Source organism: Gorilla gorilla, chromosome 9, assembly GCF_029281585.2.
Source record: "Gorilla gorilla gorilla isolate KB3781 chromosome 9, NHGRI_mGorGor1-v2.1_pri, whole genome shotgun sequence".
Lineage (NCBI taxonomy): Eukaryota > Metazoa > Chordata > Mammalia > Primates > Hominidae > Gorilla > Gorilla gorilla.
In genome coordinates, this window is record NC_073233.2 from 39,294,380 (window position 1) to 39,312,703 (window position 18,324).

Below are 18,324 nucleotides of genomic sequence, written 5' to 3' on the forward strand. Positions count from 1 at the left end.
ACTACATATTTAATTCTATCATCATTAATAGTCTTTTAAATAGTCATTTGTTTACATTTACTTATATATTTCCCAGTTTACCCTTCATTCATTCTTGTATCTCATAGCTTCTCCTTGGGATTATCTGACTAAAGCAGACTAAATACTAAAATACCTTTAGTATTTCCTTTTCTCAGAGTCTGCTGCAGCATCTCTGTTTTTGTTCACAGATAACTATGTGACTTGTTTTGACATATAACTTAGAAAGTATTTGTAGAAGTCAGTGACACTGCTATAACAAAGTCACTTTTATTCCTTAATTTACCCATTATTTATATGAACATGGTTTCTAAGTTTTTATATCAATAAAAGGGAAGGACAAATAAAATTGGTTGTAAAATCTATCTCAATAAGTACTGTCCATGGATCCATGTATGAATAATTTTTAAGTGCCATGTCCAACAGAAGCATGAGTTTTACATTTAATACTTGTCAAAATGTGAAAAGATATTAATTTGGATCAACTATGCAGTTGTATAATGTTAGAAATGTTTAACATTTTGAGCCTTCAGTTACAAGACAAATCAGTTTCATTTACATACATATTTTTGTGACAGAAAAGTATGACAGTGTAACTATAGCATTATAGAAATATGTTAGGATAAAATAACATAGTATGGGCTCCTAACATGATTAGAATATTCATCTGTATTTCCTCAACAGGCCTTTTCCCTTGAGTGGGAAATGTATAAATATATGAGAATAGCTTTAATTTGGGACAAGAACAGGTAGGCTGGCTGGTAGCAACAAGGAGGTCTTTATTTGTCAAGCACTTTAGTTCATGGATTTCCCCTGCCAGTCTGCATTTCCATTTTTTCTGTGTTGGAAGTCTGGATTTGCCTCAGGCCCTGCTTTGGTTTTCTCTCAGCTCCTCCACCACTCTAGGCAAGTAGAATTCACTTTCTTCAGAGTACAGCTTTTGCATTTTAGCCTATGGTCAAACACCCCTTCTGCCTACAGCTTAGTACAATTAAGGGGATCACTGGCCTTCCCTTTTTTTTTTTCTTTTTTTGAGAGGGAGTCTTGCTCTGTCGCCCAGACTGGAGTGCAGTGTTGCAATCTTGGCTCACTGCAACCTCCCTCCGCCTCCCAGGTTCAAGCGATTCTCCTGCCTCAGCCTCCCGAGTAGCTGAGATTACAGACCCCTGCCATCACACCTGGCTAATTTTTGTATTTTAGTGGACACGGGGTTTTACCATGCTGGCCAGGCTGGTCTCAAACTCCTGATCTTAAGTGATCTGCCCACCCAGGCCTCCCAAAGTGCTGGGATTACAGGCATGAACCACTGTGCCCGGCCTGGCTTTCCCATTTTTATTTACTTATTGTTGTATATGTGATTATTTTAGTTCATCAGTATTATTCAGACTTACCACTGGAATTTTACATGTTATTTATATTTGTTCCTCAGCCCAAAGTTCCTCTATCAGCTTTGGTATTTGAAGTATTTTTTAATAGTTTTATTGAATTATAATTCATATACAGTAACATCCACCCATTTAAAGTGTACAGTTCAGTGGTTCATAGACTTGTGCAGGATTTGTGTCATTCAAAGAGAAACCCTGTATCCATTAAGGAGTCCATTCCCATACCCACACCCAGCTATAGGCAACCACAAATCTTTCTCTCTCTGTAGATTTGCCTATTTGGGATGTTTCATGTAAAGGGAATCCTATAATAAGTGACCTTCTGTAACTGGCTTCTTTCATTTAGCATAATGTTTTCAGGGTTTATCTATGTTGTAGCATGAATCAGTATCCGATTCCTTTTTATTCCCTAATAATATGGATATACCACATTTTGTATATTCAGTTATCCATTGATAGAGTTTTTGGCTATCATGAATAAATCTGTAAACATTCATTTACAAATTTTTGTATGGATGTTTATTATCTCTAGGGTACACATCCAGAAGTGGAATTCCTCAATCATATATCTGCATGGTTAATAGAGGAATGGCCAAACTATTTTCCAATGTGGCTGTACCATTTTACATTTTCATCAGTGATGTATAAGGATTCCATTCATTCCACTTTCTTGCTAACATTTGTTAATGTCTATATTTTTAATTATAACCATCCTAGTAGGATGGTTAACTATTCTTTCTCTATTGAATGGTTCTGGCACCTTTTTTGAAAATCATTTGCTCATAAGTATAGGAATTTCTTTCTGAACTTTCATTCTATTCCATTGATTTGTATCTATGTCTGTGTCAGTATCACAGTCTGTATTTCTATAGCTTTATGGTAAGTTTTGAAATTGAGAAATGTCAGTCTGCCAACTTTGTTCTTTTTTCAAGATCATTTTGGCTATTCTGGGTCCCTTTCACTTCCATATGAATTTTAGGAACAATTTGTCAATTTTTATAAAAAATGAAGCTCAGATTTTTATAGGAATTGGGTTGATTCCATAGGTCAGTTTGGGGAACACTGCCATCTTAACAGTGTTGCGTCTTCTCATCCATGAACATGGGATGTTTTTCCAGTTATACAGATCTTCTATGATTTCTTTGAACAGTGTTTTTATAGTTTTTACAATGTAAGTTTGCAGTTCTTTTGTTAAATTTATTCCTAAATATTACTTTTGATGCTATTAGAAATGGAATTGTGTTCTTAATTTTATTTTTTGGGTTGTTCACTGCAAATGTATAGAAATACATGTGATTTTCATATATTGGTCTTGTACCCTGCAGTCTTGCTGAACTCATTTTTTAGTTCTAATAGTTTTTTAGTATATTCCTTGGGATTTTTTTTTTTTTTTTTTGAGACGGAATTTCGCTCTTGTTGCCTGGGATGGAGTGTAGTGGTGAGATCGTGGCTCACTGCAACCTCCGCCTCCCAGATTCAAGCAATTCTCCTGCCTCAGCCTCCCAAGTTGCTGGGATTGCAGGTGTGTGCCACCATGCCTGGCTAATTTTTTTGTATTTTTAGTAGAGGTGGGGTTTCACCATGTTGGCCAGGCTGGTCTCGAACTCCTGACCTCAGGTCATCCGCCCACCTCAGCCTCCCAAAGTGCTGGGATTACAGGTGTGAGCCACTGCACCCAGGCCTTGGGATTTTCTATATACAAGATCATATCATCTGCAAATATAGCTTTGCTTCTTCAGATATCCTTCTTAGGAGGAAAGCATACAGTTTTCACCACTAAGTATGATGTTAGTTACTGATTTTTTCTAAATGTCCTCTGTAAAGCTGAGGAAGTTCCCAGGTTGTTGAATGTTTTTATCATAAAAGGGCATTACATTTTGTCAGATGCTTTTTCTTCACCTATTGAGATGATCCTGTGCTCCTATGCTGTTTTCTATTAACACAGTGTATTACATTGATTTTCAGGTGTTAAACTAACTTTGCATTCCTAAGATAAATCCCACGTGGTCATATTGTATGATTCTTTTTGTATGTTGGTGGATTTGCTAGTATTTCATTGTGGGTTTTTGTATTTATATACTAAGGGATATTAGTCTATAGTTTTCTCATGCTGTTTTTGTCTGGTTTTGGTATTGGAATAATACTGGCCTCACAGAATGAGTTGGGAAGTGTTTCCTCCTATTGTTTGGAGTTTATAAAAGATTGATATCTTCTTTAATTGTTGATAGAATTATCCAGTGAAGCCATATGGGCCTGTGCTTTTCTTTGTGGGATGTTTTAAAATTACTTTTTTTTTTTACTTTGTATTGGGGTATTCAGATTTTCTATTTCTTCCCGAGTCTTTTTTTTTTTTTTCTTGAGACAGAGTCTCTTTTGCCCACGCTGTAGTGCAGTGGCACAGTCTTGGCTCACTGCAATCTCTGCCTCCCAGGTTCAAGCGATTCTCCTGCCTCACCCTCCTGAGTAGCAGGGATTAAAGGCGCGCACAACCACGCCCAGCTAATTTTTGTATTTTTAGTAGAGACAGGGTTTCACCATGTTGGTCAGGCTGGTCTCAAACTCCTGACCTCGTGATCTGCCCACCTTGGCCTCCCAAAGTGCTGGGATTACAGGTGTGAGCCACCGTGCCTGGCCCAATCTTTTTTAGTATTTTGTGTCTTTCTAGGAATTTGTCCATTTCATCTTAAGTTATTTAATTTGTTGGCATACAGTTTTTCATAGTATTACTTTATAATCATTTTAATTTTGATAGCTTCTAGTGCTGTTTCAGAATGTTTTGGGGTTTTTTCTTCCCCACATGTATTTGGTTTTTCATCTTCTATGAAGAGTCACAGTTTTGGTTGGCCGACCCTTCCTTATCTTCTATCACTTTCATGTCTTTATTTTTATTATTATTATTTTTTTAAGTAGGGTCTTGTTCTGTCACCCAGGCTGGAGTGCAGTGGCACTATCATAGCTCACTGTAACCCTTGAACTCCTGGGCCCAAGCAATTTTCGCATCTCATCCTCCTGATTAGCTGAGACTACAGGCACACAACACTATGCTCGGCTAATTTTTTATTATTTTTAATAGGGCTGGGACTACAGGTGTGAGCCACTGTACCCAGTCTCTTCTTTTAAAAATAATTTTGCTCTACTTACATGGAATTGGCAGCGGGAGGATAGGTAGATAGTTGCAGGTTTGCAGTCTACTTGTCATCTAGACTTAATTCTCACATCTTTGATTCTTGGAAATTAACATCTGTTGTCTAATTTCTTCCTGTGGTTTTGTTTCAACCAGTTTGATTACAAAATAATCAAGTCTTTCTTTTTAAACTGTTTTGAGTTTTACACAAAACAAGTGTTTAAATATTTGTAATACTGATTTGCATTTGCTTGGTTTTGTTTCAGAAGCCCTACAGGTAGCAACTACTAGCCCAACTGCCAATACTACTGGTACTGCTACTACTTCCTCAACCACTGTGGGTGCAGTTAAGCAAGAACCTCTCCACTCTACTTCATATGCAGTAAATATTCTGGAAAATATAAGCTCTTCAGAATCCTCAAAGCCCATTGAACTTGATGGTCTTCCTTCAGACCAGTTTGCAAAAGGACAGGACACTGTTGCCATAGAAGGTTTTACAGATGAGGAGGACACAGAAAGCGGAGGAGAAGGCCAATACAGAGAGCGTGATGAATTTGTGGTAAAGATAGAAGACATAGAGACTTTTAAGGTGATTCAGTGTTTACCAGTGAAAGGTCATAGTTTAGTTAGTGTGCCTGTGATAGCCTTCATTATGACTTCAGTAGCATGCATCTACTTTGAATTATGGGAAGTTTTATGCATTATAAGCGTTTGATAAAATCAAAATATTAAGAGTAGATGTCAGATATCATTGAAGATAATTTTAACTTTAACTTAGTTGTACGTATTTCTGTACAAATGTAGTCAGTTGCATTTCAGTATTAGTAATTATAGTAGTTTTAAAATGTTGACTTTTTTCAAGGTTCCCAATTCATTATTGGTAGTTTGGAGAAAATCATTATTTATATAATTTAAAAGTTTAAACAAAAATAACAGAGAACTATCACGTAAAAGTAGAGTTAGATTTAATTTCATAATTTCAAGTTGTATAACCATGAAGAGAATGTAATAATTTTATGTAAGAAAGTTTTAGCTGTATTTAAAATAACATATTTTGGGGTTTCTGTTTGCTTGCTTTGCTTTTGCCTTTTTATGTACTTTTTTAAATAGAGATGGGATCATGCTATGTTGACCAGTCTGGTCTCAAACTCTTGGCCTCAAGCAGTCCTCCCATCTTGGCCTCCCAAAGTGCTGGGATTACAGGCATGAGCCACTGCATACAGCCACTTTTGCCTTTTTAAAAAACATTGGAATGACATTAAAAAGTGCAGTGAAGAATCCAACATTCAAGTGTCTGTATTCTCACTATTCACAATTAACTACTTTTAATATTTTAATGTATTTGTTTATGGTCTTTTAAGATATGTATATATACATAGTTATAAAATTGCATATGTAACATAGGACAGTGTCATTAGCAGAAAACTTTCCAATGGTTTTAGCTGCACAAATGGGTAATGGGCTACTTTGTGTGCTAATGAACTCCCTATTTCTGGAATAATTTAAGCAGAGACTGAATAACCTAACCAGCTTATAAGAATTATTGCAGAATATCAGATAGAGAGGTGAGATAAAAGGTTGAGCTAGGGTAGGCCTTTCAGATTCCTTTCATCTCTAATATTCTAAGATCTAAAATATGTTGCTGTGTTTTGTAAGTATCATTAATTCTGGTTATTACAGGAGGCTTTAAAAACAGGAAAAGAACCTCCAGCTATTTGGAAAGTACAAAAAGCTTTATTACAGAAATTTGTTCCTGAAATTCGAGATGGTCAAAGAGAATTTGCTGCTACAAATAGTGTAAGTAAAATGCATGTTTACATTAGCCTTATTTTGACAGTGGTCCTGAAAAAAACAATGATTTAAATTTAGAAGTATTTCATATTGAATATTTTTTATATAAAGTAGCATATAATTTGAACTAGAATATTGATGCTCTTTGATAGTCTAATATAAAAATAAAGTCATTTGTTAAATATCAGCTATTTAAAATTAAATGACCTTGTACTATTGTTTAACTATTTTTTTTAATAAAGGAAAGGGATTAATGTTAGCCTATGAAGAGTTCAGATGGACTCAGAGGCTCCTTTATATTGATTATTCTACTAGTCAAATATCCTGATTTACCAGAAGACTGATGGAAGTTATTCTGTCATACTTAATGTAGCTGGAAGTAAGAATATGCCAAATGAGATTGCTTGTACATATGAAATCAATAATGAGCCTGGGATCAGTTTTTGAGGGTAAAATTAGCCTGGCCAGAGCTGCATTTTAGAAAACTTGAAGTTTGGCTATGGGATAGTCAATTGAACAAAGTAGCATTTGTATCTAGATTGCTCAATTATGTGGAACTCAAAGTGTTTCCTTCCTCAGTATCTTGGATATTTTGGAGATGCAAAGAGTAAATACAAAAGAATATATGTGAAGTTCATTGAAAATGCAAACAAGAAGGAATATGTCAGAGTGTGTTCTAAAAAGCCAAGAAATAAACCTTCACAAACTATCAGGTATTTGTTTTCTTAGGTGATATATTTGTGCATATATATAGGTGTATTATTGATGATACCAATGTACAAAGGAGCATATCAATTAAATAGATTTTTTTTATTATACACAAGTCAAAAAATTTCAGTGCCTGATGAAATAAGTGATTCTTTTGAAGGCATGAAATGGGCACTGTAAAGCTCATGGCTATCTGTGGTGGGTGGGTGCCCTTTTCTTTTCCCTAAGTCCTTTTGGTGTCATCCCAGTATTGTGAAAAAAAATTGTAGAGGCAAAAAGTTTGAGTCCAGCTTTATGTGACCTAGAGAAGACAGCTTTCCTGAAGCTCCCTTTTTCATCTATAAAATGTAAATAATATAATGAAGTAAATTAAATTTAAAATAATTTTTGATAAAAAAACTATAAGAACTCTACATTACTGTACAGGTGTACACAGTAGAATTATTATTGTGTATTAATGTGACTCTGGGTTGTCTGGAGCATGAATCTGGAAGATAACTGACTTGACCCTGTGGTCTGCATGAGAAGCAGGTATGACCGTAGATGTTCTTACTCCAGTGCCAAGTAGGTCCAGTTTCATTAACATTCCCACCTACTGGAAGCAGCTTACCTTATTTTTATGATGGAATTTTATCCACTCAAATCTTCAGACCTGGAAGAGAGCAAATCTTTTTTATTTGAGACAGGGTCTCACCCTGTCACTAAGGCTGCAGTGTAGTGGCGTGATCACGGCACTGCAGCCTCGACCTCCCAGGCTCAGGTGATCCTCCTGCCTCAACTTCCCAAGTAGCTGGGACTACAGGTGTGCACCACTGTGCCCAGCTAATTTTTATAGGGATGGGATTTTACCATGTTGCTCAGGCTGGTCTTGAACTCTTGGGCTCAAGCAATTTGCCTGCCTCAGCCTCCCAAAATGCTGGGATTACAGGCATGAGCCACCATACCCAGCTGGCATAGAGCAAATCTCGAGGGACTCTAGGACAGATGCATTTGGGTTTTTCTTTTTTTCTTTTTTTTTTTTTTTTTGAGATAGAGTCTTGCTCTGTCGCCCAGGCTGGAGTGCAGCGGCGTGATCTTGGCTCACTGCAACCTCCACCTCCCGGGTTCAAGCGATTTTCCTGCCTCAGCCTCCCGAGTAGCTGGGACTACAGGCGCCCGCCACCACTCCCAGCTGGTTTTGTATTTTTAGTAGAGATGGGGTTTCACTATGTTGGCCAGGCTGGTCTTGAACTCCTGACCTCAAGTGATCCACCCACCTCAGCCTCCCAAAGTGCTAGGATTACAGGCATGAGCCACCGCGCCACATTTGGGTTTCTACATCAAAACCTGACACCACCAGAGCCTGTGAGAGTTTCTTAGGGTCAGAGCTAGATATGGCAATTACGGTTATAACATTCATTACCTACCTAAGCCCACTGATCATCTGTTGTACAGCCTCATAGTCTCTGGGAAATAAGTCCATAAATCAAGGAGGGCAATGAAGAAGTAGAAATAAGGACTGAACTAAAAGTCCCTTAATAACTGAATATTGAATGCTTCTGGTGAAAAGAATGTATTTTAAGAAAATTTTATGGGAATCACCATTGAGATGTACGTAGGACTTGGACTGTATATTTTGAAGGTATTGGTGAGAGTAATTAGATAATCTCCTGTGATTCTCTTTTATTTTTCTATTTTATTTTAGTTTAACAAGATTTCAGTGTGTTAATGAAGTTTGTTTATAACATTGCAGAACTGTTCAAGCTAAGCCAAGTAGTAGCAGTAAAACTTCTGATCCTCTAGCATCAAAAACTACAACTACAAAAGCCCCTTCCGTGAAACCCAAAGTTAAACAGCCAAAAGTAAAGGCTGAGCCACCACCAAAGAAACGGAAAAAATGGAAAGAAGAATTTTCATCATCCCAATCTGACTCATCTCCTGAGATCCATACTAGTAGTAGTGACGATGAGGGTGAGTTTTCCGTGAAATGGCTACCCTGATAACTTTAGATTATCTACATGAGTGGTGAGGAGCAGGATGCTGACAATTCAAAATGTATTTACTTTTCAGGGAATTTATCTACCTAATAAATTCTGCTTAGGTTTTTATGAAAGTAAGTTCACATTCCCTGAACATACCAACTGAAGCACAGTTGGCCCACACATGCAGCCTTGTAAATAGAAAAGGCAGAACTTACCTTAGTAATGCCAGTTATCTCAACTCTGGATAAGATGGAGGTTAGATCAGATGATTACTAAGAATCATCTAGTTCTAAACTTTTTTTTTTTTTTTTGAGACAAGGTTTCATTCTGTCGCCCAGGCTGAAGTGCAATGGCGTGATCCTAGCTCACTGCAGCCTCGAACACCTGGGCTTGTAACTCTCCTACCTCAGCCTCCAAAGTAGCTGGGACTATAGGTGTGCACCACCATGCCCAGCTAATGTTTCTTTTTAAGATATGGGCTCTTGTTTTGTCACCCAGGATGGTCTCAAACTCCTGGGCTTAAGCAGTCCTCCTGCCTTAGCCTCCCAAAGTGCTGGGATTACAGGCATGAGCCACTGCGCCCCACCTAGCGTAAACATTTGAGTCTACGTTTATGCTAGAAGAAAAGAATAACTAAGCCTAGGAAAGGGGCACTCAAATTATAATATAGTAATATATTTAACAACGTATACCACTACATTATTTAATAAATGCTTACTACTATATATCTGCCACTAGCTAATCATGTACCTATAACTAAGGTAGGATATCCTCTCTTAGTTTTCTTTTTTTATAAAATGTAAAGGTTGAAATAATTTGTTATCAAACTTCTTGATCTTAGAACCATTTTACATTCTTAAAAATTATTGAGGATCCTAAAATGCATTTATGTAGGTATATCTATTGATATTTACTATATTAGAAATTAAAACTGAGATAGTTGTAATACATAAGAATATACCAGCACACAAAGCATGGTGTACAATATATGTAAGAAATTTCAGGTGGTTTAGTAGTCTAGTACAGAGGTTGCCAAATGTCTTGCAGACTGAATCTGACCCTCAGCCTGTTTTTATAGTTTTATTGGAACACAGCCGCATAGATTCATTTGCATATTTCCATACAGTTGCTTTCCCACTACAGTGGCAGATTTGAGTAGTTCTACAGAGACCATATGACAAAATCTAAAATATTTACCTATAGCCCTTTACAGAAAAAGGTTGCTGGCCCCTATTTTTCTAGAACATAAAGTTGAATATAAGAAAAGAGGAAGGGATGATGAAAGACGTTGTATGCAATAATAAAGCTAAGAAGCTTGTGATCCTGTAAACAAATGAAAGACCTTAGAGGGATTTATAAAGGGGAAACAATATGGTAAAATTTGAATTTGAATTACAAGACATAATTCAGGCATAAATTGAGTCTGAACCTAAGTAGTGGCAGCAGGGATGGAGATGAGGTGACAGTTTTGAGATATTCAGGATGTAATTTTGGCAGAACTTGAATGGTGAATTAGTTGTTGGGGCTATGGTTGAAGTTGATGTCCAGGATGGTTTCTGACATTACAAGTATCATTGCTTGAGAGATTATCTTAGAAATTATCTGATTAGAAATAGAACCATAATAAAAAATAATTCTTCAGTGCTGAAGTCTACTTTAAATTTACCGTTTTTATTTTTTATTTTTTGAGTCAAGGTCTACTCTGTTGTCTAGGCTGGACTGCAGTGGTGCACTCATGACTCACTGTAGCCTCGACCTCCCAGGCTCAAGTGATCCTCCCACCTCAGCCTCCTGAGTAGCTGGGACTACAGGTGGGCACCACCACACCCAGCTAATTTTTAAATTTTAATCTTTGTAGACACAGGGTCTCACTGTGTTGCCCAGGCCGATCTCAAACTCCTGGGCTCAAGCAATCCTCCCACTTCGGCCTCCCAAAGTGCTGGGATTATAGGCATAAGCCACTGTGCCCAGTCTAAATGTACTGTTTGTAAATGCTATTTGTGGGCAAGTGCAGTGGTGCACATCTATACACCCAGCTACTTGGGAGGCTCAGGAGAAAGGATTGCTTGATCCCAGGAGTTCAAGACCAACCTAGACAACATAGCGAGACCCCATCGCTTAAAAAAATAATAATAATAAATAAAGCTATTTGTAAATGGTTGTTTAGAAATATATACATCAGGCTGGGCATGGTGGCTCATGCCTGCAATCCCAGCACTTTGGGAGGCTGAGGAGGGTGGATCGCCTGATGTCAGGAGTTCAAGACCAGACTGGCCAACACGGTGAAACCCTGTCTCTACTAAACATACAAAAAAATTAGCCAGGTGTGGTGGCAGGCACCTGTAATCCCAGCTACTCAGGAGGCTGAGGCAGGAGAATCACTTGAACCCAGGAGGCAAAGGTTTCAGTAAGCCAAGATTGCGCTATTGCACTCCAGCCTTGGGCAACAAGAGCGAAACTCCATCTCAAAAAAAAGAAAAAAGAAAAAAGAAATATATAATAAGAATATGTAAGGAAATTAAGTGCCTTGAATATGCATAGAAGGCATTATACATAATTTTTGCAGTTAGCAGTCTTGCCTACTGCTTAGAATCAAAACGTTTGTTCTGAATTTGCTCTCAATTGTAGTTTCTTCAAATGACAAGATAACATTTTCTTCCCTTGGTAATCTGAGTGACCACTAGGTGTCACTAATAGTTAAGCAAACATTTTTAGGCCTTTTTGTTCCTTGCTTTACATTCTCAGGCTAAAGAATGTATTTAGTTCTCTTAAGAAGTCAAATATTGATAATAAACATATATTCACAGGCTGGTGATTTTCAGACTCTTTGTTTTCAGGACTCCAATGGAATCTTCAAACACACTGAGGATTCCAGATACTTTGGTTTATGTGTGCTAAATCTATTGATATTTACTAAATACCAATTCAAAGTTTTAAAATATTTATTTAAAATGAACCCATTACTTATTAATGTGAGGTGTTTTTTTTTAAAACAACTATACTTTCCAAAACTAACAGTATTTAGTGAGATGAGTGCATATCTGCTTCTACATTCAGTTTGTTATTACATGTTATTTTGGCTAAAGTATCAAGAATATCCGTACTTAACTGAGAAAGCAATGGAAATACTCCTCCTGTATGTAGTTAGGAAAAGGAGGAGGATTTCAGTTGCCTTCTCAGATACTCATAGATACTCCTGATACTGACAAGTAGTAGTTTCTTGAGTTTTCATGCTATTACATTAAAATCTATTGGTTTGTCTTAACTTTACATATCTCTCATCCATGCATGGTTTTATAACATTGTTCATTGGTCATGTGAAAATATTAGTTAGCTCAGTGATATAGATCTTCCAATAATTAATTTTTTCACACTTTAAAACACTGTGGTTAAATATAAATTTACCTTTTTAACCATTTTTAAGTGTACAATTTATTAGCATTATTTACATGCACACTGTTGTATAACCCTCACCTCTATTTCCAAAACTTTTATCATCCCAAACAGAAACTGTAACCATTAAGCAACAACTACTTATTCTCTTTTTCCTCCAGCTACTGGTAACCTCTAACCTATTTTTTGTATTTGTGATTTTGCCCGTTCTAAATATCTCCTATAGGTGGAATTATACAATATTTTTCCTTTTGTGTCTGGCTTCTTTCACTTAGCAAAATGTTTTCTAGGTTCATCCATATAAAAGCATATATCATAACTTCATTCCTTTTTATGGCTAAGTAATATTCCATTGTATGTTTATACCACATTTTATTGATGGTATTTGGGTTGTTTCCTCCTTTTGGCTAACTGAATAATTCGTGTAATGAACATTGGCATACAAGTATCTAAGTTCCTATTTTCAATTTTGGAGGCATATACCTGAAGCAGAATTGTTACCATTGTCACGTAATAATCCTATGTTTAGCCTTTAGAGGAACCATCAGACTGTTTTCCACATGGTTACACCGTTTTATATTCCCACCAGGAAAGCATGACGGTTCCAATTTTTCCACATCCTTTGCTAACACTTGTTATTTTCTGTTTGTGTGTGCGTCTTTTTAAAGTCATCCTAGCAAGTGTGAAGTGGTATCTCATTGTGGTTTCAGTTTGAATTTTTCTAGTGACTAATGATGTTGAGCATTTTTTCCATGTCCTGAGCATTTTTTCTATGTCCTTATTGGCCATTTGTATATCTTCTTTGGAGAAATTCAGATCCATTGCCCATTTTAAACTGGGTTATTTGTCTTTTTGTTGTTAAGTTGTAGGAGTTTTTTAATATATTCTGGATATTAAACCCTTAATCAGATACATAATTTGAAAATGTTTCCTCCCATTTTGTAGGTTGTCTTTTTCACTTTCTTGATAATATCCTTTGATGCACAAAAGTTTTAAATTTGGATGAAACCCAATTTACTTATTTTTTCTTTTGTTACTCAGCTTTTGTTCACATAGAATCCATTGCCAAATCCAAGGACATATTTACTCCCACATTTTCTTCTAAGAGTTTTATGGTTCTAGCTCTTAAGGTCAGATATTTCATTTTACACTATCAAAAAATAGCACTCATCAATTCTATGAATGATCTCATTAATGAAGTCTTTACAAATTGGGGAGCTCAGACTCACAGTGGGGATAGAAGATGTCCAGAATTCTAATTTTCACTTGAAATCTCTAATTTTATCATTGGCAACAAATACTGTCAGTTGTTTTCCTTGAATGAGCAGATTCTAATTTATTTTTAAGAATAAATTAAGGTCTGCCAAATACCCAAGTCTGGATAGGCATAGTGTATCTGTCAGTCATTCTTTCAAATAAAAATGGTGTTTTCTTGGGGGAAAGAATAGCTAGTTTATCTTGTAACTCACACAACTGTATGGGTGCTCCTCCTGGTCATACCCATTATACTTATGCAGAAGTGCTTTATGTGTACCTGCTATTTCATCACACAGAATATTAAAAAGACATGTATTCAAGAATAGAAATTTCATTAATAATTTTTACTTCTTCATCAAGGACTATTATTTTTTATTTTGTTTTATCTTTTTTTGAGACAAAGTCTCACTCTGTCACCCAGGCTGGAGTGCAGTGGTACACACAAGGCTCACTGCAACCTCAATATCCCAGGCTCAAGTGATCCTCTCACCTCAGCCTCCTGGGTATCTGGGACTACAGGCGCTAATTTTTTGTATTTTTTAGTAGAGACAAGTTTTTTCCATGTTGCCCCGGCTCTGTTTGTTTGTTTGTTTGTTTGTTTGTTTGAGACGGAGTCTCACACTATCGTCCAGGCTTGAGTGCAGTGGCGCGATCTCGGCTCACTGCACCGCCTCCCAGGTTCAAGCGATTCTCCTGCCTCAGCCTCCCGAGTAGCTGGGATTACAGGCGCCCGCCATCATGCCCGGCTAATTTTTTGTATTTTTAGTAGAGATGGGGTTTCACTGTGTTGGCCAGGTTGGTCTTGAATGCTTGACTTCGTGATCCAACCGCCTCGGCCTCCCAAAATGCTGGGATTATGTGCATGAGCCACCGCATCCGGCCTTGCCTAGGCTTTTTTAAAATTTTGTATATTTAGAGACAGGTCTCACTCTGTCACCTACGCTGGAGTGCATGGTGTAATCATAATTCACTGTAACCTCAAACTTCCGGCACAAGCAATCTTCTCACCTCGGTCCCCCAAGTAGCTAGGACTGACTACAGGTATGCACCACCATGCCCAGCTAATTTTAAAGTTTTTTGTAGAGACTGGGTCTTACTATGTTGCCCAAGCTAGTTTTAAACTCCTGGCCTCAAGCCATTGTCCTGCTTCAGCCTTCCAGAGTGCTGGGATTATAGGCATGAGTCACCTCACCTGGCCCTAGGACTGTTCTGGTTGTTAATTAAGAGATGGGGTCTTATTCTATCACCAGCAGGAGTAGAGTGGCACCTTTTTAGTTCACTGCAGCCTTGAACTCCTGGGCTCAAACAATCCTCCTACTTCTGGCTCCCAAGCAGCTAGTACTACAGGCGCATGCCACCACACCTAGCTAACTTAAAATTTTTTTTTGTAGAGACAGGATCTCACTATATTGCCTGGGCTGGTCTTGAACTCCTGACCTCAAGCAATCTTCCCACTTTGGCCTCCCAAAGTGCTGGTATTATAGGTGTGAGCCACCATGCCCAGCCCCTAGGACTATTCCTAAGTGAAACTTTTTCCCCCTCCAAATACATGGTAGTGAGTGACATGACAAAGTCATGCAGAGTATATTACTGTTAGTACAGTTTGTTGTCATTGCCTTGATTCGTGGTAAGGCACCATCAATTTTACCCAGTAGTAGTTTTGCAAATGGCAACGCAGTGAAGAAAGTACATAGTATCTTAATATTATCATGAAAACAGTTTTGATATCAGAGACCACCAAAAGGGTCTTGGGGTCCCCCCTGGGGTCCAGGGACTGTACTTTAACAGCTGCTGTTTAAAATACATACACCTACTATAGGCCAGGCACGGTGGCTTACAGCTAATCTCAGCACTTTCAGAGGCTGAGACAGGAGGATCACTTGAGGCTGAGAGTTCAAGACCAGCCTGGGCAACATAGTGGAACCCTATCTCTAAGAAAAAGAAAAAAAAAAAAAATATATATATATATATATACACACACACACACACACATACACACACATAAACGCACACTATATACCCACAACATTAAAAATATTTTTAAAACTGCTATTTAAGGGTGTGACTTGATTATATATTTGAATACAAAAAGTCAAAATTGAAACAAACTTTTTTTTTTTAGATGGAGTCTTGCTATATTGACCAGGCTGGTCTTGAACTCCCAGGCTCAAACCATCCTCCCACCTCAGCCTCCCAAGTAGCTGGGACTACAGGTGTGCACCACTGCACCCAACAAGTTAATGTCATAGTTCTTTCCATTGGATTTGAATGAAATTTTCTCTGTGCACAGGCTGTGTTTACATTAAAATGATTTTTTTCTTTTTTTCTTTTTCTTTATGAGACAGGGTCTTTACTCTGTTTCCCATGCTTGAGTGCAGTGGCGCAGTCACAGTTCTCTGCAGTCTCAGCCTCCGGGACTCAAGCAATCCTCCCGCCTCAGCCTCTTGAGTAGCTGGGAATACTGGTACATGCCACCACACACGTGGCTAATTTATTTTTTTTTTAATTGAAACGATGTCCCACTATGTTGCCCAAGCTGGTCTCAAACTCCTGGGCTCAAGCAGTCCTCCCCCCTTGGCCTCCCAAAGTGTTGGGATTACAGGCACGTGCCACTGCACCTGCCATACTTTAAACATTTTAATACATCCCAGGCAAGAATTTTATAGTAATTTATGTCTAGGAATAAAAAGGAAATCTATGTATTACTCATACATTGGATGTCATACGATTTCTTTACTACTAAACATAGAGAAACCATCAAGACTAGAGTAGCACCACCTGGCAGCAGATGTCTGTGGTGGGATCCAGCAGAAGACAAATAGTTTCTTACCCAGTCTACTTTTTCTGGTGTTGGGCTTCAGAATCACCTAGGAAGGGCCGAGCGTGGTGGCTCACACCTGTAATCCCAACACTTTGGGAGGCTGAGGCGGGCAGATCACCTGAGGTCAGGAGTTCAAGACCAGCCTGGCCAACATGGTGAAACCCCCTCTCTACTAAAAATACAAAAAAATTAGCCAGGCATGGTGGTGTGTACCTATAATCCCAGCTACTCGGGAGGTTGAGGCAGGAGAATTGCTTGAACCTAGGAGGCGGAGGTTGCAGTGAGCCAAGATGGTGCCATTGTACTCCAGCCTGGGCAACAAGAGCGAAACTCTGTCTCAAACACACACACACACACACACACACACACACACACACACACACATACACAAGAATCACCTAGGAAGCTTTTTAAGAGCATAATACTTAAGCTTCATCACCCTACCACGACCACCACCACTACCAAAGATTCTGTTTTAGGAAGTCCAGCAATCTGGTTTTTGTTCTATTGTTAACAAAGCTCTGCAGTCATTGTGATGTGCAAACCAGCTTTGAGAACCTCAGACCTTTTAAAGGTAAGGTGAGAAAGTCTTGAATTTGAAGAAATTGTATCTGCAATCTGCTTCTAGGGTCTCGTTACAGAGAAAAGTGTTTTTAAAATTGTCAGGAAGGAAAATTTAATATTTAACCCTTTCTCCCTCCCAGAATTTGAACCTCCCGCTCCCTTTGTCACTCGCTTTTTGAACACAAGAGCAATGAAGGAAACCTTTAAGAGCTACATGGAATTGCTTGTTAGCATTGCCTTGGACCCTGACACAATGCAAGCCTTAGAGAAGAGCAATGGTACAGTCTTCTAAGTAGTACTTTCTTGGTAGTACTTCCTGGAATTAAAAAAAGAAATCTTGTCTGTTAGTTATATGTTTATATGTGACTTGTGTAATATATACCTATAAACTGTCAGTTAAATATATAGCATCTTAATTCCATAAAATGGTCATATCTTTTCATGCATTCTCTGAATATTTGAACTTTTATTGCTTTCTACTCATGGGAAAATTGTATAGCTTCTAACCAGTTTCTTCCAATTCTAGAATCTAATCATCCTCATAAATAGTTTACTAAGTGTTAGTATTACATGAAAGGTCTGTATGTCAGTATATTTTATTTTCCAATAATTGGAAAGATGAACCAGATAAAAGTGGCATAAAGATTAAAGATACATCATAGCAATTATTTTCTAATCAATTAAAATTAGTATTAAACCAGTAAATGCACTGGGTTATACCAATTAATATTATTCCTTTTAGTTATTTGAGAAATCTCCATACTGTTTTCCATAGCAGTTGTACTAATTTACATTCTCACCAGCAGTCCCAGTACTGAGTATCTACATAAAGGAAAATAAATAATACCCAAGAGACACCTGCACATGTATGTTTATTGCAGCACAGTTCACAACTGTAAAGATATGGAAAGTGCCCATCAGCCGATGAGTGAATAAAGAAAATATAGTGAATACTATTCAGCCATAAAAAAGAGCAAAATAATGTCTTTTGCAGCAACTTGGGTGGAACTGGAGGTCATTATTCTAACTGAAGTAACTCAGGAATGGAGAACCAAATATCACATGTTCTCACTTATAAGTGGGAGCTAAGCTATAGGTACACAAAGGCAGTGTGGTATAATGGACATTGGAGACTCAGAAGGGGAGAGGGTGAGAAAGGGGTAAGGGATGAAAAACTACCTGTGGGGTACAATGTACACTACCTGGGTGATGGATGCACTAAAATCCCAGACTTCACCACTATACAGCTCATCCAGGTAACCCAAACCACCTGTACCCCTAAAGCTATTGAAATTTTTAAAA

General features: G+C 37.7%; 1 protein-coding gene and 1 long non-coding RNA gene across 5 annotated transcripts in view; one reads left to right on the forward strand and one right to left on the reverse strand.

The window, feature by feature from the left end:
- QSER1 (glutamine and serine rich 1) overlaps nt 1-18,324 on the forward strand; it is an 81,023-nt gene that overhangs the window by 49,966 nt on the left and 12,733 nt on the right. For all 4 annotated transcript variants that reach the window (XM_019037433.4, XM_019037432.4, XM_055356542.2 and 1 more), the window contains 5 exons: nt 4,794-5,116; nt 6,208-6,324; nt 6,898-7,031; nt 8,759-8,976; nt 17,163-17,300. In XM_019037433.4, coding sequence (XP_018892978.3) covers nt 4,794-5,116; nt 6,208-6,324; nt 6,898-7,031; nt 8,759-8,976; nt 17,163-17,300 — 930 coding nt within the window. The remainder of the gene's footprint in view (nt 1-4,793; nt 5,117-6,207; nt 6,325-6,897; nt 7,032-8,758; nt 8,977-17,162; nt 17,301-18,324) is intronic.
- The window catches only part of LOC129525563 (uncharacterized), a 74,371-nt gene continuing 63,542 nt past the window's right edge, over nt 7,496-18,324 (reverse strand). Inside the window, exon 3 of the long non-coding RNA XR_008669952.2 lies at nt 7,496-7,678. This is a non-coding gene — a long non-coding RNA (uncharacterized lncRNA). The remainder of the gene's footprint in view (nt 7,679-18,324) is intronic.